General features: G+C 36.6%; 1 protein-coding gene across 12 annotated transcripts in view; it reads left to right on the top strand.

The window, feature by feature from the left end:
- NRG3 (neuregulin 3) overlaps positions 1-24,006 on the top strand; it is a 1,096,988-nt gene that overhangs the window by 966,401 nt on the left and 106,581 nt on the right. For 8 of the 12 annotated variants that reach the window (XM_074339699.1, XM_074339707.1, XM_074339700.1 and 5 more), the window contains exon 4: positions 3,262-3,288. In XM_074339699.1, coding sequence (XP_074195800.1) covers positions 3,262-3,288 — 27 coding nt within the window. The remainder of the gene's footprint in view (positions 1-3,261; positions 3,289-24,006) is intronic. The other 4 variants (XM_074339701.1, XM_074339710.1, XM_074339711.1 and 1 more) reach the window with 1 other exon arrangement.

Below are 24,006 nucleotides of genomic sequence, written 5' to 3' on the forward strand. Positions count from 1 at the left end.
CTCCCTCCTGGCTTGTAGAGTATCTGCTGAAAAATCTGATGATAATTTAATGGGCTTTCCTTTGTAGGTTACCATCTTTTCTTCTTTTCCCTGGCTGCCTTGAGGATTCTTTCTTTGTCGTTGATTTTTGACAGCTTCAATACAATGTGCCTTGGAGAAGGCCTGTTGGGGTTGAGGTAATCAGGTGTTCTATTTGCTTCTTGGATTTGAAGATCCAGTTCTTTCCACAAATTTGGAAAGTTCTCGTTGACTATTTGTTTGAGTACATTCCCTGTTCCCTTCTCTCTTCTCCTTCTGGTATGCCCATTATTCTTATATTGCTCTTTCTGATGGAGTCAGAAAGTTCTTGTAGAGTTCTTTCATTTCTTTTAAGTCTCTTTCTTCTTCCATCTTTGTCATTTTCAAGTTTCTATCTTCTATGTCTCTGATTCTTTCCTCCATCTGCTGAACTCTACTCCCTAAGCTGGCTGTTTCATTCTTAATTTATTCTATTGAGTTCTTAATCTCCAGAAATTCTATTTGGTTCTTTTTTTAAATTGTAGTCTCTTACGTAAAATGCTCATGTTGTTCTTTGATTGTGTTTCTCAGTTCATTAAACTGCCTATCTGTGTTTTCTTGCATCTCATTGAGTTTTGTCAGAACTGCCATCTTGAATTCTCTGTCATTTAAGTCACATATTTCCATATCTTTAAGTTCATTTTCTGGAGACTTTTCACTTTCTTTCTGAACTGTCTTGTTGCCTTGGTTATTCATGGCAATTACTGATTTATTATTTCTCTTCCTAGACATCTACAGGAGTGGCTTCTGCAACAGGTTGATAGGAAGAGGTCTTTCTTTTGTTTTCCAGTACGTGTTGGTAGAATGTTTTATTTTCTCTCCAACTGCAGCCCTTTTTTCTCTCTCACAATGTAGTGCCATGTTTTCTCTGCACTATTCCAGCTTCTTTCACAATGGCAGGATTCCCTGGCAGGTGGGCTTCTCCTCTATAAACAGTTCGCCTTGGTCATAGGGTGCTGCCTCTGTGGGGGGAATGTGGAGAGCTTCTGAAGTTCCAAAGCTCTTCTTGCACCAGATTCAGAGCCCTTGTGTTTCAGCAGCTCTGTTTACGCCTGCAGGGATCCACCCAGATAGGTGGGGACAGGGGCGGGGTGAGTTGTGAGAGGTGGCCCAGAGGAATGGTGGTGACCACCACCACAGCCGGTCCTGCTTCCACAGCTCCCTCCCCTTTGCCAGAACTAGTTGGGCTGCAAATCTGTGTCTGTGGACCACAGTTCTCAGAACTGCAAATATTCTGTTCTTTTGATCTGACACTGCTACTGTTCTGCTTCTAGCACTGGGCAGGTGGGGGCAGGGCGAGCTGTGGGAGGGTAGGGAGCGGGCGGCTAGTCTCAGTGCCTATGGCTTCTGTTCTCTGCAGCAGTAAGGGCTTAAACCACCATTTTCAGCCTTCTTCCCTCAGTCTTTGTTCCAAGGTCTCTGCCATGAGCGTTGGGTTCAGCTGTGTTATATGCTGTCCCTCGAACTGCTAGGGCTCTGTTTATGTCCCCTCAGCCCTGTGGGCCATAAACGGAGCCCTAGCAGGCCGAGTTCTTCCATCTCCTGTAGCTGCGGTAGTTCCGGATGCAGCAAGCTGGGAGCACTGAGCTACGTCTGTGTCCTGTGCCCCGCGGCCCCGTCTCCTCAGTTCTCCATTCCCTCCTCCCCCGCTCGAGCAATTTGCCCACCTTTAGGTGAATTCAGTAGTGGGCCTCTTCGTCTTGCCTGTCTCCTGTGCAGGGAGTCCTTTGTGGAGTTATAGCTGTTTAATTTGTTGTAAATTCTAGGGGATATTTCCAGAGGCTCACCTCACGCCGCCATTTTGATGATGTCAACATTTTTTGATATGAGACATTATCACTTAAAATAGGCCTTAATCATTTACAAATGAACGATTTACAGGCAAATTTATAGAGACAGAAAGTGGATCAGAAGTTATCAGGGGCCATGGGGAGGGGGAAATGGGAAATTATTGCTTAGTGAATGCAGTTTCTCTTTGGGGTAATGAAAAAGTTTTGGAAATATAGTGGTGATGCTTGTGCAACATTTTCAATGTAATTAATGTCACTGAATTGTACATTTAAAAATAGTTAAAGTGACAAATTCTGTTATATATATTTTACGATAATGAAATTTTTTAAAAAATAATTATTTTCAAATAGGAAAAGAACTAAAATATTCAAGATAACTAAATATGTGTTTTCTAAAAAGGAAAGCTAAAAGCTTTGCTTGATAGAGAATTCACAAAAGGGAGTCCAACAATTAATTTTGGAAATGAATGTAATTATAGCAATGCCTTTTGTTTTCATTTATTCTCATTTAAGAATTATATCACTACAACAGAAACAATCACTAAATAATGTGATGAATTTAAAAAGTGAATGAGTGAATAATTGAATGATTAAAAGAAAGTGCCATTTAAATAAACAGACCTGTAAGGTTGAATGACTGGCCATAGGCAGGCCCAGTTTTTCATGCTCCTTATCACAGACAGACATTAGCTGGTGAAATTGGTTTGTTGTCCACATGTATATAAAGCAGATACAGACACATTTGTCATTCATTTTTGATAGGAAACACTGTCAAGTTCAATAGTCATAGGACTTATGGGTCAGATCGACTTGATTTGTAACCTGGATCTGCCTCATCTTTTGGGGGCCTGTGTAAGATTTTTTTTATCTCATTCAAGTGCAGTTGTCTCATCTAACAAATAAAATAAAAAAGAATCTAACACCATTGCTTTTGCGTGAAGCTGTAAGCACCTGCTGAAGGCCTGTCATTCAGAAGTTCTTTACTTACTTATTCATAATGCAGAGGTCCAAATAAGTTTTTGTTGAACATGTCGTTATTCTACATAAAATACCATAAATTCTAAAGATACCTTTAGTACCAGATATTTTTTGTGTGAACATATTTTCCTTTCTTTTTTATTTTTTTTTTTGGGGGGGGCTAAATTTGTACTTTGTGTACTTGGTAACTGATGCAATAATATTCCACCTAAAGTTCCAGGCTTTGGGGAATGCCAATCAGTGCTCAGAACACTCCTCATTGTTGGCAATCTGTATTTTTTTTTTTTTTTTTTTCTCAAGCAAACACAGTGTTTGGAACTGAGACACATTCTTTGCCTTGAAAGGGCTGTCTTATAAGCATTGGTTTTCATATGGAATTTTTTCTAATCTTGTTTTCTTTTCCTTTTTTCCCTCCCTTACTTGCTGACTGGTGTAGCAGATCACTTGGGAATCGAATTCATGGGTAAGACTAAACAATTTTCTCCTTAAATATCTGGAAAAAGCTAAGTTTGAAGTGTTCTCCTTCCCCATCTGATTATAATTGAAATGTTTCATTATCAGATTCTATTAGTAGTAAAGAAATGTTTTTGTCGATTTTTCACTAAGTAATGGTTCAAAATGAAAGACTTATTGGCAAGGCAGTTTAATGTTAAACGTAGCTTTGGAATCATACAGAAGTTGGATTTGGCTCCTGGCTTTGATTGTTTGCTCTAATTCTCAATTTTCTTATCTATAAAATAGGAATAATAATTATTCCTATGTTACTGAAGGTATAAATTCCTTAGCACAATATTTACAAAACAAACACTCAGTAAAGGATGGCAAATAATTGTGATACTTTAAAAATGTCAGTTTTATTATTTTCTGCTGTAATTCCTTTTTTATGATGATTACTTTGGATACATTTTGGTATCAATCTTAAAATGGAGTATGGGCTATATAAACTTTTCATTTTAGAAAATAAAATATTTCTTTTGAAAGTGCTTGCAGTGAATAGTATGTTTTTAAAAGCATTAGGATGCCCTCCATGAGAATTATTTTCTATGTTAAGAGATAATTATATTAAGATTTGGACAAACTTTTCTAAGTCTATATTATACAAAACATTTTAAAATTCTTTTGGGGTTGATATGCATCATGATGCTAAAATGGAACGATTGTCAGGAGTTAAATTTAGTGAAATTGAAAAGACCTAAGTTTCATTTCAATTTCATAATTCTGTGCTTGTTTGACTTTTGTTTAACTTCAGATATTTCTCTGAAATGGTATGGATATGAATACTTGCTTTATACATGATATGTATATTGTGATAATACTTATAAATTTACTTGTATTCAGTTATCCATTCACACATTCATTCAGCAAATATTGATCAAGTGCTCACTGTAAGCAAGAAAAAATATAAAATGCTAGAGATAAAATAGTGTGTAAAAATGGACAAAAAAAACACCCTTGTTTGATGGAGCTTATAGTCTAGTAAGATTACAGATGATAATCAGGTAATAAAACCAATAAACATAAAATTGCGTTTCTTAACACCTATGCCAGGCAAGATAACATTAGCTTGGACTAGTGTAATAGGGAAGGTATGGGGAAAAGTTGATAGATATTTAAAACATGATGTCTACAAGTATTTGAGAGGAATTGATAATGAATGTTAGAAAGGGGAGGTTCTTAGGATGTCTACAGTGTTTATAGTTTGCATATTTAGATAAAAAGTGGTCTCTACTGAAAAACAATACTGGGAAAAGAACAGATTTATGAGGGATATTTTAATATATGAAGGTTAGTTAGAGATTAATGATTGCATATCTATACTGGAATTGATCTTCCCTGTTGTGTGATATTATTCATTAGTGCTCTACTATCTGGGTATTAGATTATAGAAAAAGCAGACAGACAGCTCAATTCCTGAAGGTTTGGGTCTGTCTTTTCTAGAAAGATGTGATGAAAACTCCTAAGGGCAATGAAATTCAGGATAATATTCAAATGAAGCATCCTGGAATGTCAGATAGATGAGGAAGCAAGTAATAAAGGATGGCTGTCTCAATGGAATCAAGGAGTAGTCATGATAGGAGTACTCAAACAAGTTGTTGGCATGAAAAGGAGGTTGTAGTCACATGGTCTAGGAATTACAGAAAATTATGGGCATGATCATACAGTAGAGTATAAATTATTTGTTAAGAAGGATACGTGGTTTTTACTTTCCTCATTTACTGATGATGCTGGCGATTAACAGCATGGAACTCTGAGCAATAGTCATTTTGAGAATAATGAGAATTAGGCATAACGGATAGAGAAATTTGCCCCATTAGACTATGATGATTGTAGGTTTTGGGACTAGAGGCTTCCGAAGTTATGTAGTAGAATGATTGCAGATAGAGGAAAACTGCATGGCTGCTGGGTGGGGGTGGAGTAGCTACAGTCTCCATAAGTGGTGTGGCCATTGTTATAGGAAACAGAAATCACTGTATCAATGTTAATTATCATAGTTAAAAGAAATGGACCAGTCACCATTCTATTGGGCTCTTCCTGAAGACCTCCAGTGACACTGGGTACCTTAGAGTATAACAGCTTGCTAAGGAAAGAAGATATTTATTAAGAAATCTATTAAAACATTTAAAATAATTTAGTTACTGGTAAGTGAAAAATAATAGGTTATTATGTAGATGACCTGTATGAAACGCAAGACTAAGGTCATAGTGAGTCTTACAGAAGTTACAATCACACCTGTAAAGCTTTATAGGCAGTGAGTTCTCAGTGTGTGAATACTTGACTCCAGCAGTAGAGATTGCCTTGGGGGGGCGAGGTTGGGCAACAAATGAGTTAAAAGGAGTGTGTAGTATGCATATAGACAATGGCAACTAATGAGGAATTGTTTGGTGAATAAACTGTTTTCACTGATCTCACTAATTCAAGATTCTATTCACTCCCACAGGTTGGTCTAACTGAATATGTAAAATTCTGTTTGTTGCCTTGGAAACAAATATTTTCATATTTAACTTGTGATTTTAGAATCCATATGTGTAAAATTTCTCCCATTGAAGGTGGTATCATTCCAACAATATGGCATCTCTAGGTATAAATTCATCTGGGAAGCAGAAATGTAGGCAGTCTCTATAAACTTAATCATGTCAGTATATTGGTTACCTAAAATAACCAGTGCCAGTTCTGTTTTAATGAGTCCTAGAATACCTTTATTCTCAATCTTCAACATTCTTGCTTTGGACAATGTTAATTTCTTCTTTCCTTGAGTTTGAAATGGATCACAAGGTGATAATCTGAAGCATAGGGGCCTTTTCCCCAAATCGTTGTATTTCCAATGGCCACATCTATGTACATCTTTAATGATCAGACTCAGAACCTGAATACTTCATAAAGGTTAACAAATTCCTATTAATAACACAGAACTCCAAATCATATGTTTCCTATATGAATCCTATTAAATAAGAACCCTATTATTATTTAATAAACATGCACTTATTACACTATGGGCCAGATACATAAGATATTGAAAATACTGATATAAAATCCACATCCCTTTATGCCCAAGGGATCTGAAACTAAACAGAGAGAAAGCTACACATAATTAAGGTGATATAAGAGGTGCTATAAAAATAATATAGACAAGATACAATAAAAGAAAAAAGGAATCAAGGAAGGAAGGAAGGAAGGAAAGAAAGAAAGGACAGAAAGAAAATAAATGGATTGGAAAGTTCGGAAACAGCTTCCCGGGGGATAAAACATTTAAGCTGAGTACCAGCCAAAGTGGATAAACTGTAACGAGTGATGCTATAATCTAAATCTATATAGCCCCATATTGCTTCCACTTTAGGGAGAGCCTTACTATTTCAATCCCTCTATCTGGGTCTATAAGGCCCTAGTGTCACTACTTTAGCTGGAGAGAGGATATGAACTTCAGTAAAAACACTTAACCAAAAACTTTTCTGAGTTGATTTATTAATTATAAATAATAATTATCCTATTGAATAAGCCATGCTAAACCTAATGTCTATAAAACAGCCAGCATTCAAAAGAATTTTTCCTTAATTACATATATAACTTTTTCATAATGATGCTTCTGGGATTGGTACAATGGAAATTTCAACAAAAAATACTGCTGTGGAAAACAGTATTAGTTAGAAAGAAGTTAACTGATATAATTAGGTCTGGAATTTGAAGGTGCATGAAAACACAAAGTTGTGAAATGGTTGTGAAAAAATTAAGAGTTTATATTAAATTAATAATCAAAAAAATATTTCTTGAATTCTGACTTAACCTTCTCATTCATGCATGCATGAGGGAAAATTGAGATCTTTAGTGTCAGACGTTCCAACTTTCCCTCACAATGTGAATAGATCAGGAAATGGAATCGACAAACTCCTTTGCTAACACAAGTACCCATTGAGTTGTGTGAGAAATCTAACCAATCACCCAGATGAGACAGATGGCCAAAGGGCATGTCAGATTGACCCAAATTTGGAAGGCACATTGATCAGGAAGAGGTATTTCTCATCTGAGAAATATCTGGCTACTGTATCAGGTGCTCAATCATAGAACATATCTCGTTATATCCATTTGAGCTATTTGTTATGCAGCTATTTCTCTGACAATGCCCTGATGCATTTGATGCTTTAGGCATCAAAGATGTTTGTATAAAAGCAGGTGCAACGCTATTTGCAAACATATTAGCAAACCACAGGAAGAGCTGTAAATTGTGTGGGAGATCTTTCATGCAAATGTGTTTCATTCTCATATGGAAAAATAAAAGACCTCTGTCAGTTAAATGTCTTGTTAGTGAGTTGACATTTTTAGGATAGCATAATATATTTATGCAAAGTCTGGTTGAGTAAACTCTGACATACATTTTTTTTAATCAAAAGATTTGTAAAACTTGGAAAAAATCAGATTGTTAACTAAAGTCTTAAAAAGTTATTCCAGAATAATTTCTGTATTTTTAAGGTAAAAAAAAAGAAAGAAAGAAACACTGAATTTTCTATAAGGAAAGGCTCAGAAATATCTATTGTCTAAAATATGTGTAGATTCAGAATTGACAGTTATTACTTCAAAATTCACCATATGTTGAATATCACTTCATCTTGTCATGAAAAGAAAACAAGATTTTAGGATATTTTAGCAAGCACTGAAGATAATATCAGAAATGACCAGTTTCTAATTCTATTTGGATATTACGAAGTGGGGATAATTTCCTTAAAGCTGCACTGCTTATTATAAATGAACTGGTGTGTATTCCTTTAAATATAACAGGCTCATAAATCAGTCAAATGAATTCACATATATGCTCTAATTTGTGAATTTTATTAGAGATATAGAAGTGTGGATTCCCTTTCTCTAAACTGAAACCTTTGAATTAGAATAAAAATGTTATTCATTTTACTATATCATGTTTTCTTATGAAGTAAAATGGCAATTTGTGGATAAATGTGCTTGTGTGTGTGTTGGTGGGGGTGCAATCTAAGAAATAAATGTTTAGTTTCTCTTATATTAAACTACATGATAAATCAGGTGTGACAGAGTAATACAAATTAACATTACTCATTGCTTGACACATGCCACAAAATTTACATTATCTCATTGAACTCTCAAAAAATGGGTGAGGTAGGAACTATATCTTATAAATGACAAAACTGAGATATTTTTAGGTAAAAGATCTCATTCAGTGAGCAAGATGGTGGCAAATACAGGATTTGAACCTAATTCCAGAGCTGTTGAATTCTACCGGTGACTAACTGCTGGGTATGTCACACAATGAAGGCTTCATGATTACTCAAAGAGGTTGCATGCTGCCAGTGTCTGAAGTGGTAATGCAGTTCTGTATCTAGTCGTAAGGTCTGAAGGTAATGTTTTCAGAGTACCACAGGGTCATAAGAATCGTGAGTAGTAATTCACGTTATCCAAGCCTAGTGTACAAAAAGTCTCATATCATCTGGTCATTTGCAATCTCTCATGTCAGATAATCTACAGAAGTTGTATTGTATTTGTAGCTTTCATTGTGATTACAGACTATGTTGGGTGATATTAATTGGTGGCCCTTCTGTTGAATGCCATTGGCATATAAAGGTCCGTCTCCTCTGATAGGAGACATTTGACAAATGGAATAGTGAGTTGAACCATTCTCCAATGACTTCTCAAGACTGTCCATAAGAAACATTTACACAATCTTGTTTCTCACTTACACGTATTTTTCTCTTTAGCAATATGACCACTCCCTCTATTTTTACACTATGTTTTTTCTTAACATAGATCTTAGTACAAGTGCTAATAATTCAGCTCTCTTGATCATAGTTCCCTCCAAGTGTTTTTTTTTCTTTTTTTGAATGAAGAGATCTCTTATACATATGATTAATCTAATATTACTCATTAGAACATATTGGTACTTCAGTAGTCTCTAAACAAAATCATGACCACTAAGTCAAATAAATTAAATTCTGACAAAATTTTCAGGTGACATTCAAACCTTTCAATAATCTTCTTTAAGGAGTAGCTAAAACCAAGAGATATACTGGAAAGTATAGAGTTGTAGTAATTATGATTCCTATGAAGGAGAAAATTGACATTTCTGTAAATACACCGGGGGTGCCAAAAAATGTATACATTTTATGAGATGTTACCTATGTATTACTTTTTGAAGTTGAATTGAATTATAGTAGCTATGTGTAGTGTGAAGTTCGCTCAAAAGATGGCGTTAATCAAACAAATGCTATCATCATTCATTGTATTACAATTTTAATAGTTTTTTTCCTTTCTTAAAATGTGTATACATTTTTTTTGGCACCCTCTGTATTTATAGACTAGATTCCAGAATTGGTTAATAAAGTTTCCACTGGTTGATACTGAGAAAGCATTTGTTGTGAACTATTTGAAAAAGCAGTGCTCTTCACTGAAAGCTGACATAGGACCACTATATTTTTGCTAAATTAATATATTTTTCCTAATGCTGCTATATGCCTAGATTGACATTTTTGTGAAGGTAGTGAATACATAGACTTCAGCAAAACCTTGGGTAGACTCTCACGAACTTCATTTATATTATATCCTGGTGAAGCATTGATTTATATAAATTTAATGATAGGTGGATTTGGGGCAATAAAATGCTATATGAAGGATCAAGATCAGCTGTGAGTGGAGCTTCTAGTTGCTTCTAGGGCAACATTTTTATTAATGGCATAACAGTGCATAGCTTAAACACTCATAAGATTATTGAACTTTTTTATAAATGTTGATTGCTACTTTACAGATGGAATTAAGATCTAACAGAAAGGATTGGATTTTCAGATTGTCAAGTTAGACTTGAAAAAGTATTTGAGATCCTAACCAGTATCAAATTGATTCCATACATATGCCAATTATCTAAAATGTGCATAAGTTGATAGTAGATCCCAGAGATCTTCTGGAATGTGCTAGAAAACAGGAAAAAAAAGAAAAAAAATAGCAACAAAGACGTTCAGATTGTCATTGGAAAGTAATTCCCAAAGAGGTTAAAACAAAATAGACTTTTATATCTAATTCTCCCTGACAATTGCTTCAGGAGCCCCTTTGGGACGTCAGGTCCTGTGTCAGGCCAGAGTGACACAAAGATGAGACAGAAGCTCAAGAAATTTGCAATTCAGTGTGTGGTACAGACGGGTAAGCCAATTATTGTAGTTCAGTGCAAAAAGGAGTTTAATTGCATGATTGGTGTGGTTTTATTTCATTATGTTTGTTTACAAAAGGCAAGAGTAGGTTTCCCAAGCATCAGCAGAACGTCATATTCACACAGATAAATATTTGAGTTCACTTACATGTGGTACCTCTCCTGCATGATTTCACATAACCGTCTGTATACCTCTATCCATTTATGGATCTCACAGAGAAGATTGTAGTAAGCAATATTTTCTGAATTATCTTTTCAGGAAGCATGTTTTCAGGGACTGTATTCTGGTAAATCCTGAAAAAAAGGAACACAGAGGAAGGCACACCCGCATCTCTGGAACAGTCAGGGACATCTGTGTATATGTGGAAGAAAAAAAAGCATGTGTAAAGTTGGGAGATGGTGGAAGAAAATATGAGGAAAAGGGACAAGAAAGAACACAGTAAATAAGAGATAGAAGAGCACAGGAGTTTTAGGAAATAATGAGAAGTCATGGGTAATTGAATACACATGAAAGGGAGTGTGGTTGGTGATATGGTTGGTTAATCAGGTCAGAGTTGCTTATGATGACCCTATAAGCCCTTCAAAGAAGAATCATTTTATCTTATTGTGAAAGAAAGCCTTGGGAGGTTTCAAGCAGGGGAGTGATCAGATTTCCCTTAAAAAACTTATTCTGTCAGTAGCTACGTGTAGAGGTTGCCTGAAGGCACTGCATACAAAATCCCAGCTAATAGACGAGCTCAGGAGTTTACTTCAAATATCCACCAAACGCTTGCTCTTTGAACAACTGTGGGTGTTATAAAGGTGTGTTTTCATTCATTCTGTGTCAAGCACAGAGAAAGAAGCAAGGGCAGGATGCCTGGAGAAGCGGTGGGGAGGAAGTGCATTGAGCAGCGCCATGGGCGCAGTGGACTTTGAACTGGTCTGTGAGGGAAGGGTAGGACTTCTATGCGGAGACAAGAAAACATCCTAATGAAAATGTTAAAATAAACAGGACCAGGATGAGGTAATGTGTTTGGAAATACTACTTCTTACCAACAAAGGCAAGTAGCATAAGAATTTAAATTACATATAACTTTCTATTTAAAATGTAAGTCAAATCATGTCATTCCCCTGCAGGCAACTTTCTAATGGATTTAGAATGAAATACAGACACCATTATGTTGCCATGCCAAATCCTCCATGATCTGGCACTGCCCACTTCCCGGATTCACTTCCTACCACTTTCCTTCAAGCTCAATCGCTATTTCTGCTACATCCACCTTCTCCTTGTTCTTAGCTCTACCTCAGGGCCTTCGCACTAGCTGTCCTCTCAGCACTAGCTCTTTCATTTACACATGTGTTACCGTACACTCAAAGGGTCTGCTTGCCTGCCTGCATCCAAGCCAAAAAAGAAACACCAGCAGGAGTTTGCTGCAAAGACAGTAAAGTTTTTTTTAAGGAGTTGGAGCCAAGCCCAGAGACACAGGTGAGCTAGCGCTCTCAAAAACCTGGCTCCCCATACCCTCTAGTAGCTAGTTTATCTAAGGGAAAAATCATTATCATAGTTACTATGGGAGTTGGGGTCAGGGGCTCTACTGATTGGTCAGGGCTAAGGCAGGGGTCAGTTGCTCATGGCTTCAGGTCCTGATGTCAGTCATGGATCGTATTATTCCATCAGGTTTCCAGGGGAATGCGGTCCATGAGGCTGTTCTGCCTTCATGAGTCTGGAGCTGAAACATAACTGAAACCAAGGTGTTATCTTTGTTTGACTAAAATCTTATTCTAGTTTGGCGTTTGGTTATTGTCTCTTGGTCATGGTTGATAGACCTGAAGCTTTATTCTTGAGTTTGATGCTGACCAGAACTTCATGTCCTAAGGTCTTAAAGATTAAAAAGAGCAGACATACAGTATATGAATAGGCAGGAGGATCTAGGGGAAAGAATGCAGGTCAGTTATAGTTCTGTCAGGATAAACAAAACAAGCTTGGGTTAAAAACAGAATGCATGCTAAAGAAATGAAGTGCATGTGCGGTTACACATGCTTGGGTCCGTCTCATCATAAAGGCTTCAATTCAGCTACGCTTCCTAAGAGATCCTATTTTATGCATTTTCTGTCTCATTCATAGTAGCCTCTTTTCTTTCTTCCATAGAATTCATTACTGCCTAACTGATGTTTTTGTTCACTTTTTATATCAGTCTCCTTACTAGATAATAAGTTCTCTGAGAACAGAACTTATTCATCATTGTATCTCCAGCCTAATGCTTACCATAATTGTAAGTCATCAATAAATATTTGTTGAATTAATGATTTAAAATGAATTTAAATGGTATATGGCGTTCTCAACTCTTAATTTGTTTAAATGATTATAAAGAAAAAAGTACAAACAAAATATCAATGAAACCTAAGTCCATGTGGTTTAGCGCTAGATAATTCTCTGTCATTACTAAAATTCTTTCTGGAGATTTCCCTTGTGTAATGGTGGGTGGCACAGGAGGATTTCTTAAAGGTGTAGCTTTCAACTCAGGTGTTCTGTTCAGCCCTAGAAATAGGCGTGTCCTAGAGGATCCTGATTGGCCAGGTATCTTCTTATAGAATATTTCATTAATTGGTTTTTTTCACTTGTTGGTCTGTGTTTTCCATTTATGTCATAGTTGTAGTTTGAGGTATCTGAGAATAATGGAACAACCTAGGAAGGAAAAATAACATAATTCAAGAGCTCTCAAACTTTGACTTTCATCCCAGGCACTAGACAGCTTGTTACAAATGTAAATTCCTGTTCTCAGCCTTAGATAGTGGTTAGGTAGTGCTGAATGGATCCCAGTCTCTTAATTTTTAACATGATTCTGATGTAGGAGTCTTCTGCCTACATGGTGAGAAACTTTGACATAAAGGGACAGACAGACTTGATTTAATTCTGCCTCCACCATTGAATATATGTATGACCTAGGGCAAGGGATTTATCTTCTCTATTCCTGGAGTGCCCAATCTGTGTAAAAGGGATGATGGCATTACTGATCTCATAGAGTTGTTGTGCAGCTCAAAATACATAAAGCACATAAAATACTTAGCCCAAAGTCTGGCACTTATTAAGTGCTCAATCAAAGTGAGCTATTATGAGTATTATTGCTTCATATTGAGAGACTTCAGTAGTATGGATTTCTGACCTATATGCTGTCTTAGGTTTCCCTTTAGATTGTCTACATCACTCTGATTCTTCTGGAAAACAGAAATTGAATATTCGTGTTCCCTTCTTTACTATGTAGCGACTCTAAAGTTATCTTGTAGAATGGGAGCCATTTTCCAGGGCATGCCAGTAATTGTCAGCTAAGATTGCAAGATCAGCTCTCTAAAAAGAGTAATGTCTCTGAAAGCTGGAGATCCCTTTTCAGAATTTGGTTCTAAAGAGATGTCTTTAATTTTCAACCTGGTTATGCAGTAAGACTGCATTCTCTTTATTAATGTTTCCAACAGGATCAGACACAGGTGAAGGAAGGCAAGTAAACTTTGCTTGTCCAGGAAAGCTGCTCCTTTAGATGTCTCATTCACTCTTCTCAGGAGGATTTCATTGAATTTATTTCTGTGGATGAGTCTTAAAACAGAAGATTGTACTGTGTTGAAAACCTTTTGTGATAAAGCTTGTAAGCAGTCATGAGAAATGAAGGGAAGGGAATTAACATTTGCTGGCTACTATGGGCACGGTAGAGATTTCACATGAGTTACCTCATCTTGTCTTACAAAGTCATCAGGAATTTCAAATATGTGATGTAAAAAAAATCACGACAATCCAATTGGTTGTCTTTTTGGTCTGGGAAAAATTGATCCTGTATTCTTTTTAGCATCCTGTGGGGATACCAGATTTGAGGAGCTGGTTGGTATGTATTCAAGGAGGCTAACCTTATTTAGAACAAAGACATAGAAATTCAGGGCAAAGAAAGGTAGTCTGAAAAAGCCTAGCAAGGTAATTTTTGTTTTTCATTGCACCCATGAAGAAAGGTTAATGGAAGAAAGCAATGTGCTCAACTGATAAGTAGCAAAGGTGAATTATAATCCTGATCAAATGTCTCCAAAGCCTGAGCTCTTCCTGTAGTCTTTCCCTACTAGAATAATAGAAGATGGTGCGTTCTCTGCAAATGCAATGATATTCTCAATGCCCCTGTACAAGGGTCCAAGAATACCGAGTCAGGGACACCCATACACTCTACTAGAACCTCAGCTGTAGAAGCTGCATTGTGGGTAGAGTTGCCAGATTTAGCAAATAAAAATGCAGAATTCCCACTTAAGTCTGAATTTTAGATACACAACAAATAATCATTCAGTATAGATACGTTTGATGAATTGCATGGGGCATAGCTATATAAAAATCTGTTGCTTACATAAAATTCAAATTAACTCAGTTTTGAGTATGTTTTCTGGCAACCCTAGCTTTGGGGCCATAATCACAGTGAAGAGTAGCCCCCTACTGGCTCATTTCTATCTCACACTTCACTCCCTAGGAAGGCTGAATTAAAGTTGATATGAGGAATGCACAAAGATAAGCAGAATTAATGGGGGAGATGAGCAGGAAGGAACACAGTAAGAGTATTTTGTGTGTCTCCAGGGATAACTCTGCTTATTACATGATGAGAATTAGGCAAAAATAATACCAAGTTGCTCCCAAATTATCTCTTGGCAGCTATGAATGTTTAACATGGCAAATGCAGTCTGTCGACTCACTGGTTCTGGGCACGATGGGTCCTGCTGTCAGAGCAATTGATGAACTATTTTAAAGCCAAGTTCTTATTGTGGATGAACTATTTTAAAGCCAAGTTCTTATTGTGGATGAAATAGCTTAACTTTTCAAATATGGATGCTTCAGGAAACAAATGGTAGCATGCTAACTTAGTTAATCAGTTTTAGAGAAAGAAAGTAGCATTTAACTTACCAAAAGATGCAGTTCGAGGCAATATTAATGAAGTAATAACAGCTGTGTCTTTATCTGCTCACCACCCATTTATTTCCCCATTATGTTCAGGCTGCTAACTTTAGTCACAAACATGTTTTGATGGGAATCTGGGACTTTTTTCCTACCAGAAAAAATCAAGGTATTTATTTTCTGTAGTTGTGCTGTGGAATCATAGTAGTGATCCAATGATTCCACTTTTCTATAGCTGTGAGAAAAAGAGATGCTATGGGATTGAAACACTGCAATAGAAAGCAGCGCTTCAAAGTACATAAAGCCAGGCAGATAGGCATCAAATCTTGACTTCATCTTCTGTGTGCTGTGGGACATGGGCGGCCCACCTGCTGTCTGTCTATCTATCTATCTATCTATCTATCTATCTATCTATCTATCTATCTATCTATCTACAGACTAATCTCTCTCTCTCTTCATTAATATAAAGATTGATGATATAACTCACCATGTATGCATGTACTGGCATGTATTAGACACTCAGATTATGTCTTTCCTTCCTACATTCCCTAATGTGCTGCACTGTGTTTGCTGGGTCTGTTTACTGATGTGTGTGTTGTGTGTGTGTGTGTGTGTGTGTGTGTGTGGTGTGTGTGTGTGTTATTGCTGTGTGTGTGGTGTATGTGTTGTGTGTATTATTGGTGTGTGTGGTGTGGTGTATGTGTGGGGTGGGGTGTGTGTGTGTGTGTGTGTGTGTGTGTGTGGTGTGAGGGGTGTGTGTGTGTGTGGTATGGTGTATGTGTGTGGGGGGTATGTGTGTGGTGTGTGTGTGTGGGATGGTTGTGTGTGTATCTGTGTGGTGTGTGTGTATGGTATGTGTGTGTGGTGTGTGTGGGGGGGTGTGGGGTGTGTGTGTGTGTGCATGTGGTGTGTCTGTGTGGTGTGTGTGTGTGGTGGGTATGTGTGTGTGTGTGGTATGTGGGGGGAGTGTGTGTTTGGTGTGTTTGTGGTGTGTGGTGTGTGTGTGTAGGATGTATATGTGTATATGCAGTGTGTGTGGTGTGATGTGTGTTTGTGGTGTGTGGTGTGTGTGTGTAGGATGTATATGTGTGTATGCAGTGTGTGTGTGTGTGTGTGTGCAGTGTGTGTGTGTGTGTGTGGTGTGTGTGTGTGTGTGGTTTGTATGAGGTATGTATGGTAAGTGTGTATGGCGTGTGTATGGTGTGGGATAGAGGGCGCACTAGCTGTGTGCCTTAGCATCCTCTCCAGCTCTGTCCCAAAGCCTGTCCCTCTGTAGTTCCTCGGTTGCCTTTGGGGGACATTCGCTGAGGAGATACAGTTGAAAGAGGCAGAAGCTCTTCCAGATGTGAGTCTCCATCTCTTCTAAGCCCACGCGGAATCAAACCTTCTGCTTATCGTAGCCCAGGAAGATAACTTATCTTCTGTGTAGATAGAATCGGTGTTTGTGGATGAAGTGTTATTTCCAGGGTCATGAGAGCTCTGTTGTGTAAGGAAACCTTATCTTATTCCCTGATACTTTTGTCAGATTCCACCATGGGAGTGTTTTGAAGTCTAGAGTGGTGCCAAACACCAGAGCATTTCTGGCCATTCTTGACTCACCTCTTCTCTAACCTCATCTCCTCTACTTATGCCATTCTCAACCATTCAAAATCACATTTGTTCCTTTGAACACACTGTAACCGTTTTGTCTTCTCTGTATGTGATTTATTTATCTGTGCCATGGAACTAAGGCCCACTACCCTTTCCCAACACATCCTCATGAGTGTCAGGTGCTTATGTCTTCTACTATATTCTTAATAGACATAGTATCACTGTGGTTATGTCGTTCTTTCCCCCAAATATTGTGAAATCCATGAGGGCCAATATCATCCAACAGTATCAGCTCAAACTCTGAATTCCCAGAGCCTTTGGCTGCTCTATGAGGAAATTCCATATGCTGCCAAGGCCTATGTCACACATCATTGTATGTTGCCTTCTCAGTACCGCCCCCCTGAAGTGGGTAACACTTACTACTAACAAAGCAGCACCCTGGACAAAGCTTAAGCTCAACTAGCTGAGAAACCAAGGATCAGATCAGTTGCTAATGACTAGCTCAGTGTGGGTGGACAAGTGAGGGTCAATAAGACTGAGTTGTTCACTATAAAATGGAATACTGATACATATCTCACATGAATGTGGTTAGAATAAAACAAGATAATATACTTGGAAGAAAACAGACATGGCCTTTCCCTAAAGTCATATTTACTTTTATGTTTTTATGATGTTCCAGAATGTAGAAGACATAGTTTAAAAACTAGTTGGATGATAGGTTGATTTATTTGAAATGTGTTATGTAAGAAGACATGCTTTCTTTTTTTTTTTTCTTTTTCAAAAGCAAAATCCTTGGGAATTATACACTTCTAAAAAGGATTTTTTTCTGATTAATGTCAAACATATTGTGTGTTCTGGAACAATTGTCCAATCAAGCACTTATTCTATGAACAAGTGATATATTGTTATTAATCATAAATTTGGAAGAGACCTCAGAGGTCACCTGGTTGAACCTGTCCCTTTAACTGGTCAGTTCTTTGAATGGAAAGCTCGCTCCCTGAATAGCACAGTACTGTAAAAGTCACAGACTCCTGGGATTTAATCTTCATTCTTTTAATTACTACCATTGTAACTTTGGATACATTAACTTCCCTAAGCCTCACTTTTCTTGGATGCAAGGCAGGGATAATAATAGTACATATTCCAACATCTCTTGGCTTTGTTAAAAATAGTTCCTTCCAGTCAACCTATATCTGCTCTCTAATCTATTCCTTCACCTGACATTCCACCTAACATCTCAAGACAATTATCATGGTCTATTCCTAAATTGTAACTCCTTAGTGATGCTTGTTGTGATATTATTTTCAACTCTTACTTTCCTGTGCACTTTTTCTGGAAAAAAATATGGTTTCTCAGTATGTCTTCAGAAGTCTACACCTATTTCCCAAAGTATGTTAAAATATATATGAGATAATGCATGTCACACACTTAGAATAGCCCATGGGCAGTAAATACTCCAAAATATCTTAATGTATCTTCTCTTTCATGTTTTGCACACTCTAATTTTACTAATTCAATTTATAATATTGTTTGCTAATTTTATCTCCATCCAGGGTGCAATTTTGTAAGCATTTTACTATAGTTTTTGTTGTTGTTTTCCAAAGCCACTTTCCTAAATATATGCATACATTTTACATGGTGGAGATTATAGCATACAATCCTGTCTTTTTTTATGTTGTTGAGTTTTATTAGTATTCAAATTTTGTTATATTTATCTTGTAATTCTTTTGGCTTTACATTTGTATAAGAAATATAATCACAATGATTTTTGCCTACTTTTATATAGCTACCGTTAAAAAAATCACTTGAAATTAAAAAAGACATTTGTGGAATAAAGTTTCAGTTGTCTAATATAGTCTTTAGTCAACAAAAATATATTTGGGTCACTTTTAGGGACCTAACTTCTGAGCTGCCTTTTACCAGCCCCTACTTAGGTAATAGATTTACAATTCTTTACTTTCTGAATGTAAAACTTTACATTTATTTCTATCATTTGTCCTCTTTGTTTTAGCTCATTTTCTGTCCCACAGGTAGAAAATAAACAGATATTTTTGTGTATTGGCTGTAACTTTTAATAACTTGAACTCTTTCAGTCATTCTGTTCTTGAGATATGCATACTGCCAAGTGAGGACATATTGAGACAGGTGTGCATGCTCTTTAATATTTATTGTTAGTTGTAAAAATGGGATCGCAATCTTAGAACTACAGTTTTAGATTTCAGAATCTTCTTTCTTTAGCTTGATGTTATGATAGGAAGATGTCTTAGATTTGGTAGAGTCAATCTTCTATCAAAGAAGAATAATCTTTTAGCTGTAACGTTTTCTAAAGTTTTTTTTTTCCCCCCACTATGTATGGTCATGTATATATACATATTTTTTACTGCTGAGATATCACTGATTTTCTAAAAGGATTATGACAATGGATGCAAAAGCATGATGTTCTGATAGCTGAACCATAAGCATTAAGATAAATATCCTTGGAAAAGCTGGAATTTTCTCTGGGGGCTACAGCGTGTCTCCCCTGGGCTACAGTGATAGCAGAATGCAGGGAGACATCACATTATTAGACTGAGTATGCTCGGGGACTGACATAGCTGTCAAGCTACCATTACTGAACATCAATAAGATAACAATACTATTATTCATTAAATATATTATAAACACATTGCAATTTTTGCCAGTTTATAAAGCTACTTCAGTTTGTAAAACTTAAGTTTATGCAAAAGTGAGACTGAAGTGATTAACTCTAAATATGAATTGTATAATTTGTCAATACTGAACTTCAAAAAAAATTAAAATAAAATATAGATTGAAAATCAATTGTAATATGATCATGGTAACATTCAAACCATACAGAAATAAGGAATTATAGAACATCTTTTGGGGAAATTTTACTGGATGTCACTTGGAAATGGATTCCTCTTTTAAACTTTGAAAGTGGTTAAGATCTGGTTCAATTTGAGATTCTGTCACACACAGATGCTAACTCATATGTATGAACATCTATTATTGAAAATGCCATAAAAGCTTTCCTATCCTTCTGCATTTTTCTATCAGATATTTTTTCATGAAATAAAGGTGACTTCATTTCCTTGGTTTCAGCATTGTTTCATAGAATAGTGGATTTTTTCTTCCTATCATCTGTCTTCCTTTTATATGCTCTCAATTTTTATATATTTTTTTAATGCTTTCCTTTTTCTTCTTGGAGCTCAATTCTTACTGGATTCCATATTCCTGTGTTGTGTGTGTGTGTGTGTGTGTGTGTGTGTGTGTGTGTATACATATACATATATATATATATACACACACACATATATGTATAAAGGTCCTTGGATAGGAAGGGTGATATATTTTTGGCAATTCTCAACCTTTATTTAAAGTTCAAATTGGAGCAATGTGTTCTGAGTTTTTTTCAGTGAAATGAAAACCATTTTAAATGCATCATTTTATTCTTTCCAACTGACTTACTCAGTTGAAATCATAATGGGATGAAGACATTCAGGGGCTTTGAGGTTAATATTGTCAGTGCCATCAATTTACTTAAAATATTTCCAGGAATAGTGATAAGATCATAGTGTATCATGGGTCTAAGATCTTTAAGATGCTTGAGTCTGGATTCCATATGCCTGTATTATGAACTGAAGCCCAGCAATGTTAAAAGACTTGCTTGCTTTGACTCAAGTAGAAGCAAAGCTGGGAATGAACAGCAAGCGATTATTACCCACCTGCTACTAGAGCAGTCTTATAACTCCATCCTTAGTGCTTTTATCTTTCCATGGCAGCCAATTCATCTTTCATTCTTTTAATCCAGTGTTATTTACATCTAGATAGCTAGATGTTTCTTCTTGTATTCCTTCTTCAATGAGGATCCTATACAATTAACCTTGAGGTTTGATGACACCCCCATAAAACTATGAGTATTCTAATCAACAAAGATACTTTAGCAAAGAAGCGGTTCCTCCCCTTCAGAAATGTCTTGGAAAATGTTTTGTGCACTCATTGTTTTGATGTGGCTGAAGACGTGATGTAGCATGAGGTGGTGGTTCCTACTCATAGACGTTGATGCTATATGGCTGTGTTCATGGCTGTAAGCTCATCCTAAATGCTCGTGTGACATTTATCTGTGGGTCCCCTGTGCCCAGAAGACTGGATTTGCATAAGTAACTTTTAATGCCTTCATATAACGTGGCGTCGTCTCCTACTACACTGCAAGTGTGAGTCCACTCTTACCTAGATGATATTTAAAATTCCTCCATAACGAAAAACAAAACTAAACCAAACAAAAAATAGGGTTGAAAGAGTTTATGGCAAATTGGAGAGAACTTGGCCCTGAATTACATATTTCAATCCCTGCTGTATAGAGCAAATTGTTAGAATTGGCATTCATAATTGAGATTTAACAAAAGGCTTTGTTTTACAATTTGCTCTAAGGTAATGAGAAAAATGTGCATGAAACCATGACACGTATAAATCACAGGTATATTCATCTGAATGTATTTTGTGGAGTTTATATTTATAGCTTTTTTGTAAAACCAAATTTATTGTATTGAAACAGACAATTAAAGAAAGGTGAAGGGGCTAGTATTTTTCCAGCATCTGCAGTGCGCCAGGCACTGTGCCACATACTGCCCAAACTCTATCTCAGTTCATCTTCTCTGCTGTAAGTATCGCCATGATTTTTCAAATGAGGAAACTGGACTATGTAGAAAACTGATCATGGGGAATCAATAAATATATTATTTGTTGAACTTAGGCAGGTATCATCAATGTAATTACAACTTCTACCCAAATAATGTGTTGTAGGGACAGACGTTGAACCCCATTCACTTGGCTGGCATTCCAGTTATTTTTGACAATTTTCATTATTGAGTTATTTTGATTAAGACACATTTATTTAAGTTATGGCTTAATTTAAAATAATACATTTACAGGTCAGCTTTTAAAAAATACAAACACATTAGGGCATCATTGTAGGGCAAACAAAGACCACTAGATCTCTCTTGCTGCGCTATTTTCCTTGGCTGAATGGAGCCAGATGACTAGAAACTATGAAAAAGAATAGACTGGGTCAATAAAATTGAACTTGCAGACAAATCCAATTTTATATTCCAATATTGCATTTTTTAAGATAAGTTCTCTAGAAATATTAAAGGTACTTTATACACACACAGACACAATCACTCTCACATGATATAAAAATCAAAAATAAACCAATGGTAACTTATATACATAACAGAATTTAATGATCAGATATGTTGAGAAATTTTTGGATTAAAGAAAATTAAACATTTGCTTTTTAAATTATAATAATTCTTATAACAATCAATATGAGAATATACTTGATGAAACTCCACAGGTGAAATGGATTTTGCAAAGTCCCCAAACCTTCTGATCACAATCATTTCTTACAGGGAACAATTGTTAACTACTGAAGTTTAAGTGGTCAGTATGATACATTTTGGGAAATGTTTCTTCATGTATTTAATTAAGAAATTGTCTGCACTCACTATATGCTAATCATTGTATAGGCATTGAAGATGCAGAATGATTAAAACAAAAATGCCTGCCTTTGTGGAGCTAATATTCCAGTAACAGAGACAGAATATAAACAAAACAAATATGTAACACATATGGGACTCTGATAAGTCCCAAGAAGAGAAAAAAATGTGGAGGAGAGGGAAAGGAACGTCATACAAAGAGGTGATTTTGTAAATAGGGTACCAGGGAAAGCCTCACTGAGAAAGTAGCATTAAAGTAAAAATTGAAATGAAGGAGCAAGCTATGTGAGGATGTGGTGAGGAGTTTTCCAGGGAGAGGAAAGCACAGATTTTAAGAAGAAGTCAGTGCGGCTAGAGCAGAGAAAATAATGGGAACAGTCAAAGGATATGAGATCAGAGAAAGTATAGAAACCCAGATCTGGTAGGTCCTTGTAGGTTATAGTAAGGGATTTGACTAAGAATGAAACGGGCTGTCCTTGGAGGGTTTTGAGCCATGGACTGATCAAATCTGTCTTAAGGCTGATTTTTTCAGAAAAGCCAGGAGTTGTCAAGGGAGAGAGTAGAAACAGCAGGTAGGAAGCAACTGCAAGGATGCAGAAGTGACATGATGGTGACCTGCACAAAGAATTCAGCGGTGGAGTAGGTGAAATGATGTCAGATTCTGGATCTATATAGAAAGGAGCGTTTACTGGATTTGTTGATAGATCAAATATTGTGCTTGAGATAGAGCAATCCAGATGACTCCAGAGTTTTAGACTCAATAACTGGAAGGATGGTTGCCACTTATTGGAATGGGGAAGACCCCATTCCAGGAGGTTTGAGGAGAAAAGGTTGAATATTAGGAGTTCATTTTTAACTTACTAATTTAGAGGTGCATTTTAGGTATCCATTGCAGAGAATGATTTGGCCAATAGAATAGTAAAGTATGTAGTCCATGCCACTCAGTGGCAAATTGTTTACATAGAGCATATGGGAATTCCCAAATTAGAATGGTCTAGAATTAAGGGGCCAATCATAATTTACAGAATCTTCAACATAAACTAAAATTCTATAAGCTAACTTCATGTTGCCATGTTTTGGGTAGAAACAAACAAACAGAAAGAAAAGGGGTGGAGAGGTTGCAAATTCTCCACCTCCAGCCCTAAAGCAATTCATTCCCATTCATTGCCTTTTGGAGGCTTGAAGATGGAGTTAACCATAGAACAGTAACACAGCAGCAGTGGTTGCGGGGTGCTTTGAGATGGCTAAACACTTCCTCTGAAGGAATCTCAACCGGAGCTTTTCTTAAGAATCCTGCTGATGAGCAGCACTCTACCCTCAACATCTTCAACAAACACAGCCTTAGAGGAGTCTATAGGTCTTCTGTTTTGACAAAGATAGCTTATGACATCACTTTCTCAGTCTGAAGGACTTCTATTTTGAGACTGGTGACAGCTAGCCAGGAAAACCAATACTCTAAGTGAATTTAATAGACTCTACTCTCATGCTACTTGGGTTGCTATGGAAACCTCATTAGATAATATAGGGAATATAGATGATCTGCCTTCT

The sequence above is a fragment of the Rhinolophus sinicus genome, linkage group LG07 (genome assembly GCF_036562045.2).
Source record: "Rhinolophus sinicus isolate RSC01 linkage group LG07, ASM3656204v1, whole genome shotgun sequence".
In the NCBI taxonomy this organism is placed as follows: domain Eukaryota; kingdom Metazoa; phylum Chordata; class Mammalia; order Chiroptera; family Rhinolophidae; genus Rhinolophus; species Rhinolophus sinicus.